The sequence below is a fragment of the Antechinus flavipes genome, chromosome 2 (genome assembly GCF_016432865.1).
Source record: "Antechinus flavipes isolate AdamAnt ecotype Samford, QLD, Australia chromosome 2, AdamAnt_v2, whole genome shotgun sequence".
Classification (NCBI taxonomy): Eukaryota; Metazoa; Chordata; class Mammalia; order Dasyuromorphia; family Dasyuridae; genus Antechinus; species Antechinus flavipes.
Genome location: NC_067399.1, coordinates 333,571,421 through 333,593,474, shown reverse-complemented (window position 1 = coordinate 333,593,474; position 22,054 = coordinate 333,571,421). Strand labels below are relative to the sequence as shown.

General features: G+C 31.3%; 1 protein-coding gene across 1 annotated transcript in view; it reads left to right on the top strand.

Moving 5' to 3' along the window:
- Positions 1–22,054, top strand: part of KCNH5 (potassium voltage-gated channel subfamily H member 5) — a 477,427-nt gene that overhangs the window by 293,541 nt on the left and 161,832 nt on the right. Inside the window, exon 8 of the mRNA XM_051977789.1 lies at positions 15,652–15,851. Coding sequence (XP_051833749.1) covers positions 15,652–15,851 — 200 coding nt within the window. The remainder of the gene's footprint in view (positions 1–15,651; positions 15,852–22,054) is intronic.

Genomic DNA, 22,054 nt, shown 5'->3' with positions numbered 1-22,054 from the left:
CTATCCTGCAGGCCATCAAGAGTTACTGAAGGTCATTAAGGGAAAATGACATGATGAAATCAGTGTTTTAAAAGGTTAAACTGGTAGTGAGGAGCATCATGATATGGTGGATAGTGGACCAGCCATGGAGTAAAGAAGACTTGAGTTTAAAACCTGCCTCTGAAAAGGACTGTATCTAAGAACAAATCACTTAGCTTTCAGTGGCCCAGATAATTTTCTAATACTATAAATTACAGATAAATGGTCAGTCTGTATCATTGGATAAAATTTCCGTGTTGGCAATTGCCCATCCTGAGGAAATAATAGATAATGCCACGATAGTGATAATAATATTAATAAGAAGATGAAATACTATTACTTTTTCAAACTTTAAAGCAAACTTTAAAAGATGTCATATCAAATATTTCAAATCTCTAGTCTAGATGGCACAAAACTCTTCCAAAATATAGAATATATAAGATTTTTTAAAACTAGAAACAAAACAGATTGCAGAACAGTTCTGTCATCGGGTGTTGCTTGAGTTGTACCAAGAATGCTTCTAGATAAGTTGAATTGGATGACTTTTTATACTAACACTTTAAATCAACTAAATGTTTTAATTGTATTTCCTTGTATAATTTTAAAAATATTAAATAAAAATAATATTTAATAATGACTTTCCCCAGAATTTTTCCTTATTTGAGCCTCTTCCATCAAAAATATGAGAACAAGGTGATGATGAGGATCATGATGATGGTGATAATGGTAAATCTTATGATACATGTGAGATAGATTAGAAAGAGAGAGGAAATGTTGAAAGTAGAGGGGCAAATTAGGAAATATAGAGAAAACTGAAATAGAAAACCAGAGATTTTATCTATTTTCACTTTAATATAACAGCGAACTGTCTAAATGAAATATCATGGAGAGCTGGAAATATAGGAGTAGGCTTTGGGTAAGACCTTGAGACTGCAGATATAGATTTGAATAGCATTAGCATAGAAGTTACAATCAAAGCAGAAGATAAGATCTGTACTTTAGAAAAAAGACTTATTAATGAGAGGATCCAAGAAGTGAGTCTTGTAGAATATCTATATTTAGAGAATTGGAAGAAGAAAAGGAGTTAGCAGAGGAAATTGAGGAGTGATGTGTTGAGAGAGGCAGGACTTTGCCATTATACTTTATTTACCTCTTCACCCTAGAATTCTCCTCAGTACTTGTGACCTCTATTCCTATGCTCCCCTTCTTACATTGGTGAGGTTTTCCCAGGGCCAACATTTTGGGAGTGGCCCAGATCAGTCACCTTTTATTTCTTTCTTGCTTTTACTTCTGATATATTGCCTGGACTTTATTGTTCTGGACTTTATTGCCTCGCTCCCACAGAAATCACTTCTACTCTCCCCCAACTCCTGCTTCTCACTTTTATATGTTGTTTTTCCTTTTTGATTGTATTTGTACCCCCAAATCTTAGTACAGTAGTTGGAGTATAATAAGTGCTTAATATATGTTTGTTAAAATGTTCATTGTGTCATAGAAGCCAAGAGGAAGATATATTTAACCAAGATTATGTGATAAATAGTGTTATATAGAAAAGAGAAATCAATAGATTTCAATGTGAGAAGAGTAAAGGCTTTGGTCATATAGAAATCATTGGTAATCTTCAGAGATACAGCCTAAGCAGAATAATGGGAATAAAATCCAGATAATGATATTTAAGAGGTATTAAGATCCCAAATGTAGATATTTAGTATTTTAGCAGCAAAACAAAATAAAATTATCAGGGTACTTATTGGAGGCACCAAGATCAAACAAAGTTTTTTTGTTTGTTTGTTTGTTTTTGTTTTTCATCTTCATTTCATTTTGAGAGAAAGGGAAAAGTCAATGGAAAAGAGGAGCTTTAATTAATATATTTGAATTTAGATTGATTATGTCACAATGTTAGAATTTGTTTACATGCCAATTGCTGCTCCATTAAGCTCATGAAATGAGGTGATCTTTTTCTTCTCAAAATACAGCCAAGTGATAAAAGTTCAGATGTTTTATTGCCTCCAATATAGCCCGGTTAGCTTAGAGCCCTCCGAATGTCTCCAAATGCAAAGGTTTTGTCCTTCAGCCTCTGCCTCTGCTTTCTTCAGCCTTCAATCCAGCTCCAAGTTGAATTTGTCTTGCCTCCAAGAGAGGGCTTCTGACTCTCAATCTCTCAAAGTGCTCTGTGTTTGCACCAGAGTGCTCCTCTCCAATCTAGCTGAACTCTTTTCCGCCACCAGCCAGCCAAGTGGAAAATATTCTGGAATAGATCTCTCTTCACTGGCCTTATATAAGACTTTTCTGAGAGAATGGTATTATGGGTTTTCTCCCATACTGCTCTCTGGCCCTAGAGCTTCAAGGGAGGTGTGAATTCACAAAGTTACAAAGTTTACTTTGTGAATCTCCCATACTTGTGAACTCTGATGAATAAAGTTGTAAACACAAGCATTGTACTAATTAGTTCTACTTAGTACCTTGTTTCAGGTTCTGGCCCAAAACATCTTCTTGTAAGATCAGATCAACAATCTATCAACTCTAATGAGTTAGCAGTTTGTAAAGATTCCAACAATGAAGGGCATTTGACCTTGAATAGGTCAGGTATATTAAAAAACAGGCAGCTTTCAGTGAAATGAGTGTTAAAAATTTTGTCATCTATTGTAATGTCTATTGGATCTCTGTCAGATACATTCTTTTGCCTTCCCTAGTTTCTGTGATTCAAGCTTTCTTTTTTTTTTTTTTTTTGTCAAAAGATGGAAGATGTAATCTAATTCATCTTAATACCACATTTCTTCAAATTCCTTTATTTCCCACTAGCTTTCCCTTTCACATCTCCCTTCTCCCTGTTTTTCTTAAGTTATTTCTTAGAGGGAGACAAGTTTGGAATTAGACAATGTCCGAGACCTATATGGCTGTGTTATAAGAAATGATGAACTCAGTGATCATAGAAAAACATGGAAAATTTGCACAAAATGATTACTAAAATGAGCAAAACCAAAAGAAAATTTTATGCAGTGACAGCAATATTGTTTTAGAAATGACTCTGACTGAATAAGTTATTTTGACTTTTATAAATACCCAAATTGGCTATAAAGGACATATAAAGAAAGACTATTTGAACCTAGAGGAAGAACTAATGAGTGGAAAATATGTAGATTAATTTTACATATATATACATATTTGTGTGTAATGTGGCCATGTGTAAGGAAGGGGGGAGAGTAGATAAAAAAGAAAAACAAATACATTTTATATAGACATACACACACAAACTCGCACATACACACACACACACACACACACACACATACACATACACATATATATATGTGACAACCATGCTAGCACCCAGGATACCTCAGAATCAGCCAGAGTCAGGATAAACAAAAGTCCTTAGTCTTTATTCTTGGTCCTTAGGGGTAGAAGTGAAAGGGATGGAAGCAGAATCTCTGCAACTGCCTTCTTCCTTGTCCACTACAAAAAGTGACCCTGGCTAGTCTTACTCTACTCCCTAGTCCCTCCTACAATCCTCTGTATACACCAATCATTGAGCCAGAATGGATAGTGGGAAGGACCATTTTCCAAGCATATGTCCATAGAGTATTGTCCAATAATTAGCCCTAAGTGCTTGAACCGACCTCAGTGCAACAACTCAAGGGTTTCAGCCCTTTACATATATATGTATATGCATACTTGTGTATTTAAAAGGAATAATAAGTTATACATGGTAGATTTGCAGTTTTATGTGCATTTTTATTATACTGTTATGTAAATACTTGTTTATTCCATAAACTAAAAATAAATAAAATATATGCTTAGTGTTATTGAATCTAGGTTTATCCTGAATTAAGTGATCTTTAAACATTAGTGAAGTTTTTATTTCTGAAGGCAAATTAAATCTTCCAGGATAGTATCATTCAGGAAATTATTTTATCTATTGCTCTAACTGGTTCTTTAACTATTTGGTACAAGGACAAGAAGTCACTGAGTTTCAGTGAGCACATGCCAAAATGACTTCGTGTAGTATAACATGAGTTACACTATATTTTTTATTGGTTGTCTGGTCTTGAATTCTGGGAAGATTTTGACTTTTATCAGACCAGCTGAAAATTGTCATAAAATGCCATACTGAAATGCTCATCTAACTTCAACTCTGAAAGTATAATTAGGGGATATTTTGTTGTAAATCATGGATGATGACTTATTTTGACTAATTAATATCCCTCATGTTCTTAATCTCCACACAAATCAAAGCTTTCCTTAGGAACTAAACAAGTTTTTAGACTATATCTTTTTTTGTTGTTGTTGTTAATATAGCCTATAAGAATACCCCTACCATAAAAGGGTAGTGTTAGAAATAGTGCCATATCAGAAGTTCATCTGAAGCTGTCTTTGAAAGGACTCCTCACTATATTTTCTCTTTTTACAGTATATAACAATTTCAAATAGGATTATATCAAACATTATCACTGTCAGAGAGACAGCACATACTCTCCTATAATTTCATCATTCTATTGCTTAGGACAGTGCATAATAATATGCTAGCTGACTAACTGGTATCATCTTAGAAAAGACCCATTCAAAGTAATTGTGTCTTTTACATGCCCTAAAGGCTCACATAAATCTAGACAACCAAGTCTAAAAATTATCCAGGGTTTTTAAGCCTATGCCCTTGGTTATGCCCCTTTCTCCACTTTATATATCCTATACTAATTACGATTTACTCAGTTATTAAGGGCTCAGTATTGTCCACCAAGAGTCACTTGTGACCTGCTTCACTTTAACTACTTTTAGTGTTGATACCTTCTAAATTTTTTATACCATCTTCCTTCAAAATTCTACTAACCACGTTTAAAACAGTATATCTTTATATTTGCTCTAAAGATATCTTCATCAAAGACTGGCTTTCAAATCATAGGTTTAAAAATTTAGAGTCAAAAGGAAACCTCGAGGTCTTTGAGTCTAACCCCCTTATTTTAAAATAATAAAATCATAGGCACAATGGATAAAATACTAGACCTGGTAACTGCAATATATGGACTCAGATTTGGCCTCAGATATTTATTAGATGTATGACCACGCAAGTCATTTTAAGCTCTTTGTCTCAGTTTTCTCAGCTATAAAATGGAGATAGTTATAGCACCTACCTTCTAGGATTGTGGTGAAGATCAAATGAGATAAAATTATAATGTACTTAATGTAGTATCTGGCACATACTAAATGCTTAATGACTATTACTAGCTCTCTGTAGACTTCCCTTTCCTTGCTCAAATCAAACTGATAGTATGCTTTACCTCCAGGATTTGAACCCCAATTCTCTAATATCCATTGCTTTTAGCATTGTAACATAAAGATACTAAAATTGAAAATTTTGATGAACCAGCTTTTTATGATTTTGAAGACTTTTGTTCTAGTTCAAGAAAACCATTTTTTTCTAATCAAAATGTCTTTTTATATTATATTCATCCCTCATATCCTTCCATTAAAATTTCTATTTCAAGGCTGCATCTTAGTGTGTAAAGAATCCTTTAAGTCTATGCCAATAGAAAAGAAGATCTTTTGTATTTATATGTTTTTATGGATTCATTATTTCATGGATGTGGATACTCCTTTTTATCAGTGCAGATCATTACCCATACATATTTTCTCATTATATGTGAATCTTGACGATGGTCCATTTAATTACTTCACAGAAGATATACTAGAGGTTTATCTAACTTTAGTTTCATTAGACATTTTGAGTTCTGTCTTTACTTGAAAATTAGGTAGTTCTGAATTATCAAGAATTAGCTTTAAAAAAAGATACTCAATTTTTTACCGCATTGGAATCTGACATTGATGTTATGGGATAGTAATGAGGATCAAGTGGCATAATGTAAAATAAAATCATTATACTTATTTGTAGCAGTATAGCATAATGAATACAACATTGGATTTGGGATGAGGAAGACTAGAGTCTAAATTCTAAATCAAATATTTCAAAGCTATTTGACCTTGGTGGGAGCAAGAAGAAATGTCAATTTCAGTTTCTTTATCTGTAAATAGGATCTCTTTCAATGGGTAATACTGAGAATCAAGTGTTGTAATAATAAATGTAAAGTACTTTGCAAACTTTAAAGAATTTTATGAATGTCCATTACTATACTTTAAAATATTCAAATGTGTTTGTGATTTCATTGATATCTTTTTTCCAGTGTTACATATTGCAAACTATACATTCCTGACCAATCTTTGTGACTGTATATGTTTGTCATGGGCTGCTCATTGACCTTCTTTAATATCTATTCACATCAGAAAGATACCAGTGGAGCCATATGTTCTCTGTTTTCTGTTGCTTTTTCCATGTGACTAACTTATTTTTATTCATGTATTTGTATAATATATTTCTTTTAATATAAGTAATTATTGTCCTTTTCTACTTCCTAGCAATATCATGCTGGTCAGCAATTAATTATGATCACAAATCACCAAAAGTCTTATGCATTGAGTTATTTAAACAATTAAATTTTTAAAATAAAAACCCTACACTTAAACTTTTGGCACACTGTATACACTTCTAAGAGTTGGAAAGCATTTTCCTCACAATAAACCACTAAGATACGGAATATTAGTGTTTGTGTGTGTCTTACAAATGAAAAACTTCGGAATCTGAAAGGTTAAGTAATCTGTCATGACCTCAACAATTATTACATAAATGAAGTTTAATTCAAGTCCAAGTCTTCTGATCCCTAATTGATACTTTTTATATTATATCATATGTTCTTTCACCTCAGGTATATGGTCAGTGACTGCATTTATTTCTCTATACAATGAGAATAATAAAAGGATGCTGTGAGAAGTTTATAATGTAAACCTTAAAGCAATTTATAAATACAGATTATTATAATTATAATTGTTTTTCTTATTGATAGGAGTAGTAGTTGCAGCATTATCAATAGGATGAGGAGAACAGTGTTGTGGGGGTTTTATTGTATATAGTTGATCTTATAAAATAGAAAGAATATGCAATATGCCTTCATAAAGCCTCCTAGGGGTAAAAATCTTCCACTGATCAGTCATATACAGTAAGAAAAATTTAATCAAGAACTATTCCCATAATCTCTCTTGAAACTTACAAATACCCCAGTGGAGGTCTAACAACTTGGGCCATTATCAACAAAAAATAAGATTCAAAAAATGGAAATTAAGAGATCATTGTTAACTCTGGAGAGCATAGTTTCAGCTGAATGATGAAATCAGAAGTCAGGTTGCACAGGATTTAAAAGAAGATAGGAGAGAAAAATCATAAAAGCAATCTACTAAATATTATAAGGATTAGAATTTGTGTTATTGAGAAAGGCAAGTACCCACAAAGATATGAATCCTTGAAGTATTGAAGAGTACATACTGTTGTGTAATTATAACAACAATGAAGTTCTTCTATCACTATATTTATGTTTTCAGAGTAACTTTCTGCAACAAAATTAGTCTTGCCAATAACCTTTGAAATAAAGTCCTCAGCATTACAAACTCAAACGCAGTGAATTTCTTTTGATGAAAAACTAAATAGATAAAAATGACTGGATCTTTCCCTTCTTTCCTTAGCTCTCCTGGTTTCATTTCAATCATTTATTCCCTCCTTGTCCTGCTTCTTTCTTACTCTTTCTTAATACTTTTTTTGCATTAACTTAATAATAATTATGACTAACTTAGATGATTCCTCATGTCCATTGAAAACACAACATATAAACATATAAACACAACTATTGATCACAAATGTGAAAGGATTAGGACAAAGATTTTGTTTAGATAGTTCTAGAAACAATCTTTTCTCTGCAAAATAACCTATCCCCATATATTCTCCTCTACTAATTTGTTAAAAATCTTTGAAATTCTGTTAGTGATTCGTAACTTCAGATTATGATATTATCCCAGAAATTCTACATCAAAATTCAACCATTCCAGGAAGAAAGTGATATATTGGAAGAAGAAAAACAGAATGAGATTAAAATGAGAGGACTTGTTTAAAGTTGCAGGTGATGGCTGCTAAATTCTTGATGATGACCAAGTCACAATCTCTTGAAGTCTCAAATTACTTCACAGGATTGTTATGAGAAGCTTCTTGCTATATGGTTATATTATTGCAAGCTATTATTATTATAATAGCATTAGGTTGTTATAGATTATTAATATTTTCATGTGAATTTTTTTCATGAGATTACTTTCTAGATTTCTAGATGTATGGAAGTACAAGGTCATGAGTCAGTTCAATTTTGAGTTATGGCTGGGAAAAAATAAATTTAACAATGAAGACAGATCTTAATATATATGGGGCTCCTGGAATAGAGGTATTCTGAATATACTCCAATCCACATTCTGATATTTCATAATTTTGCTCCAAGCCAGAATATATTTTTGTTATCTATTTTTTTTTGTTTTATTGATACTTTTTTTTAGATCTGTCATTTCCCTCTGATTTTTATTATTCTTCCTTTTTTAAAACAAATAAATATCCAGGAGCATAATAAATGGAAATTAATGGGTATGACTAAAAATGTATGTTTCATGCCTCTAAATGATTTCTCCTCTGCTGTGGAGTGGGAGATATGCTTTACTATCAGTCTTCTAATATAGTTCCTGGCCACTATTGATTAGAGTTTTGAAGTATTTAATTGTTGTTTTCCTTTACATCATTGTAATCTTTTTGTAAGTTGTTCTGATTTTATTCATTTGACTTAGAATCATTTCATACAATCTTCCCAAGGTTCCCTAAATTATTTTTATCATTTCTTGTTGTGTAATAAAATTCCATTTTATTAACATACCACAGCTAGATCAGCTATTTCCCAACTGATTGGTAATCTTTTTACTACTTGTTCTTATTAGTATGAAGTACCACTATCAATATTTTTATGTAAATGGAGCTTTTTCCTTTGTCTTTCTTCTCCTTTAGATATTTGTGTAGCAATGGAAATATAAGAACAAAAGTCAATGGTATTACAGGGATAAAGGATATGCACAATTTAGTGCATTATTAGGCACAATTCCCAATTGTTTTCCAGAAAGGTTGGGATCAATGCCAATGATTTTGCATTGGTGTGCTGCAGATATTTTAGCAAGAGATCAGTTTAGGCTATACTTAATCACAAATTGACAGAGAATTTTCCTTCCCAAAATCTCTTTAGAAAATGCTTATCATTAAAATCAATTTTAGTGAATATAAATAGAAAAGAAAATGATGGTTAAACCATCTAGATAGCCTTAAGGGTTAGAAGAAAAGTGTTCTCACATCATTATTTTAAATTGCCCTGTTGAAATTCGAATATAGACAGGCCAAGATTTCTGAAAGAAAGATAATTAGGAAAAGTAAATGTTAGATGTCAGAATGAATAAATGAAAAAAGTCTGAGAACTGAAGAGCATTAATAAGGAGATGAATGAATGCAGTTTGACCTAACAAGCAAATGAAATGAAAAGATAGAGAAGGTAATTTCTCCTAAAGTCCATATATCATAATTTTATCTATTTTCACTGAGTTTCTCAATAGAGAAAAGACTGGGCTTACAACTAATTAGATATACGCGTTTTTATGCAAGACTTCATGCTAATTCTTTTAATCTTCTTATTCACCAGAGAAAAAAATATCTGTTATACTCCATAGAATTTCCATAAAGACATTTAATAATTAACTGTTGTTATCTTAAAGAAAAAAAGAAAACAAATAGAATAGATAGTGAGTGAATGCTGGTTGTTTTCAGCGAGTCAAAATAATCATAATTAAAGTCCAATTTCCCCATCTAGAGAAGTTTTTGAAAAATTATTGTTGTTCAGCTAGATCATGGATTTAGATCTTGAAAGGACTTAGACAATCGTACTGAAACACTTCATTTTGCAGATGAGGAAAGTGAGGCTTAGATTTATACACATAGGCTAGCCTTGATGTAGCCTATGTGCCATTTTTTTTTTCTGTTTCAGCTTCCTTAACTAAATGAATGAACATGATGTCTTCTAAAGTTCTTTCAAGCTTTAATATGATGTAGTAGGGAAAACTCTACATGAGAGTGAAAACCTTGCTCATGATTGGTTTGGTTCATTGACAAAAGTGAGAAAATCACTGTACATTTTGTTTTCCTCCTCTTTGTGGTTTATAAAGAACAACAACACTGAACACATTTATATAAATTCCAATTGGTCTTTATTTGATACTGCAGGTAACAATATATTTGATAATCATTAGCACTAAAATTGTCCTAATTTAAGGCCTTTCAGGATCATCAAAACTGTAATACTTGGAATATGTCTATCTTATTTGAGTTTTTTCTGTTTCCTTTTGCTTCCATTTTTTATCCTCCTTTCTCAATCCACTCCTGTATAATCTGATATTATATGTTTTTCTATTTGTGGTTATATAACACTGGACCCATTATGTTTTTAAGTATTTATACCATACTCAAAAGGCAACTTAGAGGGAATGAAGAGAGTATGCCAAAATTCTGGTCATATTAGAACAGAACAGCAATGAAATAATAATGTTCAATTGAAATCATGTTAAATATTAAACAAGAGTGCCAGATACCTGGAACTGAGAAAGCAATATCTGATCCTCAGAAGTGAGAGAGATATGAGATAGAGCTAGGTTGGGCCATTTGAATAGGGAACTGAGGGATGTTCCATATGAACTTACCTGAATCTCCTTTGAATATAAACTGATTTTTCCTGATATCATGCACAGTATATAAATTATGAATAACATTTGGATAACACATCTATATTAATTAGGCCCTGCATGTAAATAAGAAAAGTGTCCACTTGTATAGGAATAGTTACTTAAACTTGAAAAATACCCCCTGATTAATGCCTGATGCCTGAGATGCTGTTACCAAAATTCCAGTTCCTTAACTTATGACTTTTGTTGATATCAATCATTTATATTTTTGTGTGAATGAGTTCCAAATTCTTAAGATCAGTTTTTTTTTTTTTTTAAGAGCAAAGGGGAGTGATTATGAAGGAATTAAGGATTTGCAAATGGTAATGGAGAAGGCAGGTCATTAGGGGAGAAAAGGACCCAGAAATAGATTAGGAAAAAAATCCACTGTGTTAACATATGAGTTTTGCATAATTTAGCTTTTGATCTTGAAAAAAGAACAACATATGAAACAAATGTAATACTGAAATGGTGTGTTTAATTATGTCAGATGCCAATGTATCCTCATGCGTACCAGTTCATATTGTTATTAATCAGTTTTGGATCATTAACTATTTAACTATAAGTCAAAATCTATATTAAGTACTATGGATACAAAAAGAAGTCTCTGTCCTTACAGATTTCACTAAACAAATTAGAGAGTCAAATCTGAAAATAATTAGATACATACATGATATGTGCAATGTAGAAAAAGATGCTAAGGAGGGTAAAGTAGTAACTTGCATAGCCTGAAAAATCCTCCTTTAGAAAATCTATTTGATTGAATTGGGAAGAATGACAGGGAAATTAAAACGTGGAGTTGAAGTAAGAGAGTATTCTAGGCATAGGTGACAACCAATACAAAGCTATTAAGATGAGAAATGGGATGTTATGTACAAGGAAGAGTAAGTTGGCAAATATGTATGAATCACAGAATGCATGAAGGGGAGCAGACTGTTAAAAAGATTGGAAATATAGGAAGGTTGTAAAGAGCATTAAATACCAAATATAAGGGTGGAAGAGAGAAGGGAACAAGCATTTAACATTTTCTAAGCAATACACTTTTCAAATAATACTTTACTCGAACCTCACAAAACTGTGGAAGATAGGTTCTATCATTATTCTTATGTCATAGTAGAGACAACTAAGGCAGATGAAAGTTAAGTGACTAGTAAGTGTCTGAGACCAGATTTGACTGGTGTTTCTGACTCAAGACCCATTTATCCACTACAAAATGTATCTGCTTCAGCAGACATTTTATTTGATCCTGGAATCAATGGGGAGCACTAGACTTTCTTAAATAGGGGAAAATTAACATGATCAAACCTATGCTTTTCTTTTTTTTTAATTTTAAATTTTATTTTATTTAATAATAACTTTGTATTGACAGAATCCATGCCAGAATAATTTTTTTACAACATTATCCCTTGCACAAACCTATGCTTTTCAAAAATAACTTTGGTAGTTGTATGAAAGATGGATTGGAGTGAGAAGAAATTTGAGCCAGTAATACTAATTACAAGATCATTGCCATCATCTCAACATGCAGTAATGGAGGCCTAAATGAGAGTAGAGGAAATATAAATGGATAAAAAGATATATATGAAAAAAATTTGAAGTTTAAAATAAGCCTTAGACAATGACTAAATATATGGGATAAATAAGAATGAGAAATCAAAATGAATCAATTGTGAGCCCGGATGAATAGGAAGATGGTGATGTCCTTAGCAGTAAAAGGAAAATTGGGAAGAGAAAAATGGGGATAATGAATTCTGTTTTGACATGTTAATTTGAAATGGACATCCAGTTTTAGATGTCCAAAATGCAGTTGGTAGTGTGGAACTTGAGTTTTGGAGATTTGGAAGTCATATGAATTGGGTACTGAGAAAGAATGGACAAAATGCAAATGAGATGTTTTAGGTATGGGCATTAACCATGTATTGCATAAGATTCAAATGTTGAATAAATCAGCTGTTATGATCTGAAAAGTTGCAAGGAAAAAATCATTTATATATTTTCTATAGTTTATTTTAATGACTTTTTAGTAATGTGTGCAAAATTCTTGCTGATGGCAGATTGGACATTTAAATTCTATGTGCAAAATCATTTAATAACTCTCAACTGAACTTGTAGCCACAAAGTATGTGTATGAATATTTCATAGAAATGAAAATTATATTTCCTTAATTAATTCACTGTCTGTTTAATTATGATCAGATCTAAATGTTGCATGCCAAGCACTATCTCCTAGAAGATGAACATGATGCTCTTCTACCAGTGATTAATGAATGGACTTGGGTTAAAGAAAGGGCGATTTAAAAGATAATTTAAGCTATTTTTTTCAGTGTTCACATGTAATTTGAGAGGAAAGTGCATTATATTGCTTTCCTTTCCAAGGCTGAGAAGACTCTCTAGCAGTCATGTTTTAATGTTGAATTTCCTTAGTGAAGATGATTCCCTATTTTCATGAGAATTGATTTGAACCATAATTTAATGCTGGTGATGAGATGTACTTACTGTTCTACAAATAATATTTTTTTCTTTGAAGAATTCAACATTGTGGAATGTTACTCACATTTTATTTCAAGTTTAAGTTGCCAAAAAAAAAATTGTTGCCACTTTCCCAACCTTGAGCCTTAAACCATTAAATATTAAGTATGATCCTTATTCAATGTCAATATTAATAAATGATGTAAAATTTTATATAAATGCTATATTTATATAATATTGTTTTACCTTGTATGATGCTGCACATAATGCTCTTGATTTACAATTAGCTGTCATTTAGTAATTAAATGTAACCAGGAAGATCTACCCTAAGATATTGTGTAGATAAGATACCATAGCAGTTTAGTTGATAAGCAAGTATCTTAGAGAACCAAATGAGTTTTGTATATCAAAATTTGGCATATCAAAATATTCAGAATGTCTGGAAAATTTGTCAAAAACTTCTAGTTAAACATTATGATAAACAATAATTAGTATAGCAATATGTCAAGAACTATATTTCCCCCCATGAAGTAAACAATTCTTATTTCTTCTCCTTGAACACTTAAGACCTTATGCTATTAATTTGTTTCTTCAACAACTTTACTTTATTCATGTATTTGAATATATTTATATGTTTGAATTTGCAAAATAATTATTTAATGCTGACTTTAGTACACTAAAGATGTGAAACTTGATTTTTCAGGTTTAAATACTCAAAAATTTTGAGACTCAATTGATACATGTCCACAATATATATTTCCCTATTCAGTTCTAATAACAAATTATCTAAAACATTATATTATCCTGACTTTAGAATCCCTAAATCATAGTTATAGAGTAAATTAATGTGAAATGATAATAGCTTTTTGTTATGAATTTATTGTTTTCATAGAGGAAAATCATTAGAGACAAAGGAAAATAAAATATTTTCCTCAGAAAATCATTTTCTGTATTCTTGATTTTTGTACTGCTTTGTATTACATTCCTCCAATATACAAAAAGAATGAATATTCTTTGATGTTCTTTGAGAATGGAGTAGAATCTGCTTTAGATAAAGAAAATATACTAAACTAATGGTAACTAAAAGATATTTGCAATCAATTTTAAGCTATCCATGTGAGACTGAGCTCAGAACTTCATACATTTTAAAAAATATTAAAACATGAGCTATCTTTAAAAATAACATGGCAAATGATTCCTAGATTTTATTCTAAGCATTCATTTGTGTTTCTTCCTCATCAGATCCATTTTAAAGCTATTAATAAGAAACAAAGTTGACAATTTCACAGTAACATTTAACACTTTTTATACACAATGCACCATACCAAAATTTTATCAGAAGCAATACTAACATGACTTTGGGGGGACATTAAAGTGTGGTAAAAGAAGTAATAAATAATAATGTCAGAAAAAATGATTGGAATAACAATCTGAAAGTCTTTCAAAGACAGAGATATTTACTGTATATTTGTTCCTATAGGCAATAGGAAGGCATTTGAGTTTATTGAAACAGTAGAAAGAGAGGAATACTATTATAATTATGCTTTTGGAAAATCACTTTTGCAGTTTTGGGGAGGATGAATTGGAGAGAAGAAGTACTAGAGGCAGAGAGACTAATTAGGAGGCTATCACTATAGTCCCTCCAAGTGAGAGGAAAACTGGTGGTGATCATAGAGATAAGGGGATGGAAATGAGACATATTGTGGAGAAATACATGAAAAACATTGACAACTTAGGTAGGTTGGGTAATTGAGAGTGAAAAATCAAATATAAGCTCAAATTTGGAAACTTGATTACTTGAAGGATGGTAGTACTCCTAAAACTAATAGGGAAGTTTAGAAAATCAAGAGATTTGTTGGAGAAATGTAATGGTCTTATTTTAGATATGCTGAGTTGAGATGTTGGTAATACATGCAGAATGGAATGTCTAATAAAAGTTTTTGATATATAGTTGGAACTCAGGAGAGAGGTTAGGGCTATATATTTTGGAATATTCAGCATAGAAATGATAATTTAACCCCAGAGCTGATAAGGTCACTAAGTTTGTGAGTATATCAAGAAAGTGTAATAAAGCCTTGGCCCACAGTTTATGACATGTGTAGAAGATGAATCTGCAAATTTTGTTGAGAAATAGTCATCAGATGTGTAGGGAAAGAAGCAATGTCATAAAGAATCAGTTCTCTGATTTGACAATAAGTCCCTGGAGAATGAATACACACATTTTTAATGAAATTTTATTAAAAGGGAACAATATGAAAAAAAGTCATTCTTACAAGATCCTGTATACATATCATTTGTTGCTTATCACTTTATTTTCCTAACTAAAGAACTTGGATCAAGATTCTTTTATTTTATTTTTTCCTTTGGTCATATATCCTACTGAAATATGCATGTATCTAGCTTGTGGTATTCATTGATATAATCTTTTAATTTATACCTTATTTAAAATTTTTTTCTATATTATTTGTGTTTATTTTTTTCATTCTTTATTCTCTTTTAGCTCTCCTTTATGCAACTATTTTTGGAAATGTTACTACAATATTCCAGCAAATGTATGCCAACACCAATCGCTACCATGAGATGCTGAATAATGTTCGGGACTTCCTAAAACTATATCAAGTCCCTAAAGGCCTTAGTGAGCGAGTTATGGATTATATCGTCTCCACATGGTCCATGTCAAAAGGCATTGACACAGAGAAGGTATGAAATGCTTAAGCATTTATTTCCCCCTTTACCATACTCACTTAGTGCATGTGTAATTCATTATTGGAGTCCCTATTATATAATGTAGATTAGAATGACAATTTCATAAATGGTATTTTAATCAATATATTGAGGGACTATCACTTATTTCCAGCTAAGATGGATCCATCCTGTCACTTTTGAAAACCTTTATTTTTTTTTTTTGGAAGCTAATCACTGCAATTCTTTTTCCCTACCATATAAGACTCATGACATTTTTTTAAAGCTTGCAGATTGCTATTAATTCTGTTACCTGTCTGTTTTGATTTTTGTCTTAACCTCTTAAGCTCTTTAAACAATCTTAGGGTCTCAGAGTTGAAAGGAATCTCAAAGATCACATGCCCTACTGCTTTATTCAAATCCCAACTTCTCTTTTCAACATCCATCTCAAATACTCATATATTTTTGAATTCTTCCAAGAGAAGAGAAGTTCATTATTCAAGAAAAACTCATTTTATGTCATCCATAGAAAGAAAACAGACTTCTGTCTTAAAAAAAATGCCTCCTTTCTTGTCATCAAGTCTCATTTATCAACTTTTCACAGATTAAAAATGTTTGTTTTATCTAATATTTTCTCTTCCCCAATTTATAAAATAAATACCTTTTCTTACTTCATACTTACTTACAAATTACACTTTCTTCCTTGTCTTTACAGTTAAAACAAGGATAACATATACTCTCTAATTTCTGTCTTTAAAATCATTTTTATAAAACTGAAAATGTTGCTATTATCAACAATAAACACTAATAACCCTTCTCCACAATGAATAAAACCAAATCTGAATATGTACCCAATACCTAGCTCTCATCTGAGGTTTAACAATTACAGGTGATGAAGGAACTTCATTGATAAAAGAATCATATTGTGAGGAGCATTTAAAAAATCAGAATTTTCTAAATCATATTTTGTGTGCCAATTTGAAAAAAAATGTGTTAATTAGTGAATCAAAAACTGAAATAAGTGTTGGGCTGGCAAATGTTAAATAACTGACTCTCTAAAATAGGATGACACACTTTTATGATTACTTTGCAATATTAACATTTTATCCAACACTTTTTGCCAAGGCAATTGGGGTAACATTGCTAGTAAGTGTTAAGCATTTGAGGTCACATTTGAATTCAATTCCTCCTGACTCTACTGAGCCATCTAGATATCTCTTTCCAAAAGTTTTTTTAAGTCTAAAAATCAAAAAAATCAAGCCCTGATTTGTGGCTTTTATTAATTTCCCAGATATAAATTTTGACACTGAACTTGTAAGAAGAATTTATTTGGATAAACATAGTTTTTATTCCAATGACTATGACTTTCAATCTTGCAATGACAGTTCTTCCTCAGGATTTGTTTTTCTGTCAAAGAGAAAGGAGAAATGATTTGGTTAGAAGAATTACATCAGGAGTTTTAGAGGAAAAATGTAACTTGCGGAGAAATCTGCTAATGGTATTGAACAGGATGTAAGAAGTATAGAGGGAGTATTCTGGTTAAAGGAAAAATATGCTTACATGAGGAAAATATATGAAAGAAGGAAGCAGAATTGCTTTTTCTCTAGAATTTCACCAGCTAGATTGTACATTATTTCATGATAATGATTTTATTGGACCCCACAAGACATGAACACCCATGCCAATGGAAGTAAAAGAAGAATAAAAAGATAAGAAATATATATGGGAAAGATTATGATTCCTTTTAGATAAAGAAGTCAAGGAGAAACAAAAAGGAGTTAGAAAGATTTTTAGAGGAAGAAGGAGTTGGAAAGATTGTCTTTAATTTCTTCAAAAAGATTGAGTTCAGTATATCCTTTAAGCTTATATCCTATGAATAAAGGTACCTCATCAAGTTTACCAGTCTGATATTCCTTTAGCCAACAAATATTCAATCATTCAATAAATATGAGCTGATATAATAGCTAATAAAAAGCTCCTGGGTAGATAATGGACAACATTTAATATCTATCAAGATACTTGCCAAAGTGTCATGGCCTACCAATCTAGTATATACTATGATTCTGAATGTGTCTACTCCATGTTTCTAGAAGCAGAGCCAATTCTGTAAAGTTGATGCTACTCTTGGAACGTGAACTTAGCATAGAAATAAATGACCTTTCAGTTTTGTATTATTTGATATCATTTCTGATTCCATGCAGTGGGAATAATACTATGACTAAGTATGCCTCTGACTAACTACTGTATAGCACCAGTCAAATTTTTGCGGGTCAATATTATGTTCAGACAAATGTGAATTTATTATAAAAATAACAGTCCTATTCCATTATAATTTATTTGTTGAATTCTTAATGACATTTTGGAGTTTATATTTATAATAGGGTGATTTATCACCTCTTATTTTATGAAGCATCAGTGAGTTTCTGAGATAAATTGCAACTACCTTATGCATCTTGCTAGATATTAAATATTTTCAACATACAGTGATATTTCACATAGTTTCCATCATTTCTTTAAAAAAATGCATTGATCAGTTAGTCCAGGATCCTTAAGAAAGAAGTTATTGTAGATTCTTTTAGTAATAACCTGAACTCTCACTGTCACTAACTCTGCATTTCTAGAAACAGATATATTTGATTTAGCCAGCTTCTACTTTTTTTTTTTTTTTATCAGTTGGATGAATCTATGCAGATATTGTCCATGGAAAATCTTTTAGTTCCAGTTTTGAATTTTAGCTTTTCCATAGTGTTCTCTATTTGTTGGTAAAATGATATCAATTATATTATATAGGTCTAGTAGCATATAATACCATTCCTTATGATTGTACTATGAAATGCTGACTTTTAAAATATTTAACATGTAATCTAGAACATCTTTCCAATCTAAATCCTTTTTGATAAGAAAATGTTCATCTTTCTATGGCTGCTTCTATACTAATTAGGTTTAAATGTGAATAACAAATTGCATCCTATTCTTTAGAAGTGAATTATAGAACTGCCTTTTCTTATTTAAATTATAGAGACTATCTGGTAAGCTGTTTTGTAATGAGATTTAAAATGATTGAAGCCTGTCAAAATTGGAGTGTTTGAATAAGAAAAGAAAATTGTTGATGATAATCATTTCAAATAGGTAGCTACAATCACTGTGTCCAAAAAAGATAGCTATCAAATTAATTAAATACTATCTAAGAAATAATTTATCCTGAATCACTATTAAACATAGGTTTTATATGATCTTGTTAATGGCAAGCATATTTTAAATAGACTTCTTGTGCCTCAATAGACAAATTCTTTAAAACTTTCAGTGTTTATTCTCTCTCTCTCTCTCTCTCTCTCTCTCTCTCTCTCTCTCTCTCTCTCTCTCTCTCTCTTTCTCTTTTTTCCCCATCTCCCCACCTTTCTCTGTCTCTTTCTTTCTCTCTCTCTCTTTTTTAAGTTGATGATCTACTTTCCAATGATGCAAATAAATACAATTTGCTAGAGACATACATCAAAGATTATATGCTGGAAATGGATTAGAATGTGTAAAGATGAATGTTTGTAGAAAATTCATCTCCTCAGTAGGCAGATTAAAGGAGCTATATTCTTTAATCACAATTATAATAGAATTTAATGATGTATTGCAGCTAATTAGAGAAAAATCTTTGCTTTAATTACTGAGATTTCCTTCCACAGTTTCCACATTTAGTTTTATAGATTTCTCAAATGCAGTTTTATTCTACAAGCATATTAATCATTGCGATTTAATTTAGACATTTGCCTGTGAGTAGGTAATAGTTCTCTTAACAGAAATTCTCTGTTAAGTCTTCCCTGAAGTGGAATGGTTCTCTATTTTTAATAATATCATTACAAACCACTGTGGCTACTCAGCCAAATTTGGACTAGTACTTGTCCCTGATCCTTGAAGAAGCTAATCTATTCAAATTTGCTGCCCCCCACCCCAACACATACATACACACACACACACACACACACACACACACACACACACACACACGAAAAGGAAAAAAAAGCTGCTATAAATATTTTTGTGTATCTGGAGGCATTTTTCCCCATTAATTTCCTAGGATAAATGCCTAGCAGAGGAATCTGTCCTTTAGGGATCATGGGCATTTTAACTACTTTATATGCATAATTCAAAATTGCTTTCCAGAATGGTTTTCATCTCTTGTTTACTGACTGCTGTTATGTGAACAATATCTTTTAGGAGACTTAGGAGAGAGAATATGGAAACACACTTTTGACAATGATAGGGAGCTTCTTTGATCAACAATTATAACAAATTACTCATGACAGTAGATAAATCCTGGGTAATATTCCTCATGGATGTAGAGATTCAGAATTTTGAGGAGGACCATGTAGCTAATAAGTATCACAAAGGGGATTTGAACACTGGTTTTTCTAACTCAATGCCTTTTCTGTAGAATTATGTTAGAAGTAATTTGTTTTCTTCTTGAAATATTTGCTACTACCAGCAGGATCTGTACTTAAATTAACTAGTGTTAATCTAATGCCAGTGGAAGGAAGCAGGAGTATTCAAAGCATACTATGCTGACCTTCCTTCTTAAATCGTAGAATAGCCCTTGGCTTGATGAATAAGAGAAAGTGGAGGGTTGAACATAGTTATATTTTAAAGAAGAAAGAAATATATTCAGAACTTTAATGTAGAATCTTTGAATATCTCAGAGGTGTTTTTGTTTTGTTGTTGTTGTTGTTTTGTTTTGTTTTGTTTTTTCAATCAAATAATATAGATCTCTACTTTTTTTGAATGTAGAAAAAGAAAAACATTATAATGTTTATATTCAAGGTCTGCAGTATACCCCTTTAAGTCACTCATCTTTTGTGTTTTGTCATTTGACCCAACCAATTTAAATATTACTATTTCTTCTTCAAAGCCAAAACAAAGTAAAAAAAATCACAATATATGAAAATATTGCTTGGATTCTATATTTAAATCCTGCAGCAGGTTCTTATGATGATAAACAATTACATTTCAGCACTCCAAAAATAGCTCCACAAGCAAAATGCTTTGCTAAATATATATCTATTTATATACACAACGAATATACAGCTGTGTATACGCACAGTATGATAATACAGAAATGAAAATAATCTTGGGAGTTTTTTAAGGTATTTACGATAAATGTACTCATATGCACAAACATTCCTAGATTATGCTAAAATACTAATTCCATTTTACTCTACTAATAAATAAACCTCTATCTCCATATCTATCTGTCTATCTATCTAGATCAAAGATAGTACTATCCTAACTGTAATCTAAATTTATCAGACCATCCTGAAGCTTCATAAAATTTAGAGAAGGAAAAAACCTTGGTCTTTGGACTCATTTGACCCCTGAGGAAACTAATGTGTAATATATCAAAGTTAAACCAGAAGAAAGTAGAAAAGCCTGAATTCAAACCTGGATCCTAAGGTCTTCCTGATCTGTCATGCTCCCCTTTTGTTGACTCTATTTCTGAATTTATCATTTTTTAAATACTGGTACTGGATTGGGATATGTTGTTTTGACACATTTACTTTCCCATCCTCTGCTTCTAGTACCTTGGTTTAAAAAAAAAAAAAAGAAATGAAACAAAAAATGAATTAAGCAAACTTTTACATAGTGAATTTGACTAGTAAAAAATACTTTAAAAGTTATTATTTCTTAAAAAAGGTAAAAGGAAACATTTTAATATCAGTTAACTGGAATCAGTATTGATCTGGTAGTTGATCTGAGATTACCTACCATTTGCATATGCACATAATTATTTAGATAGAGTCTCCCCAATTAGAATGTGAGATCCTTGAAAACAGAAACCATGTTTTTTGTTTGTCTGCATTTTGTTTGTCTCCATGTTTGCATTTGTTTGCATTTTCTTTGTATCTCTGGCACAACACACATGTTATTATTGTTCATTTGTTCAGTCATGACTGATTCTATATGACTTCATGAACTTTGAGCTGAATTCTGCTGTCTTTTAGTGTTGTTTTCATTTCTGTTATTTTAGCCATGTATATATAATTCTGATTTTCTTGCCTTTCTCTAAATTAGTTCATATGTCTCCTGATTTTTCCTTGAAATGAAATTCATTTGTAATTCCTTATATTTAAAACATTATTTCTTTCCATTTGTATAGCATACCACAGTTTGTTCAGTAACTGCCTTAACAGTTTCTAGCTTCTGCAACCATGCAAAATGTTAAAACAAATATTTTTGTA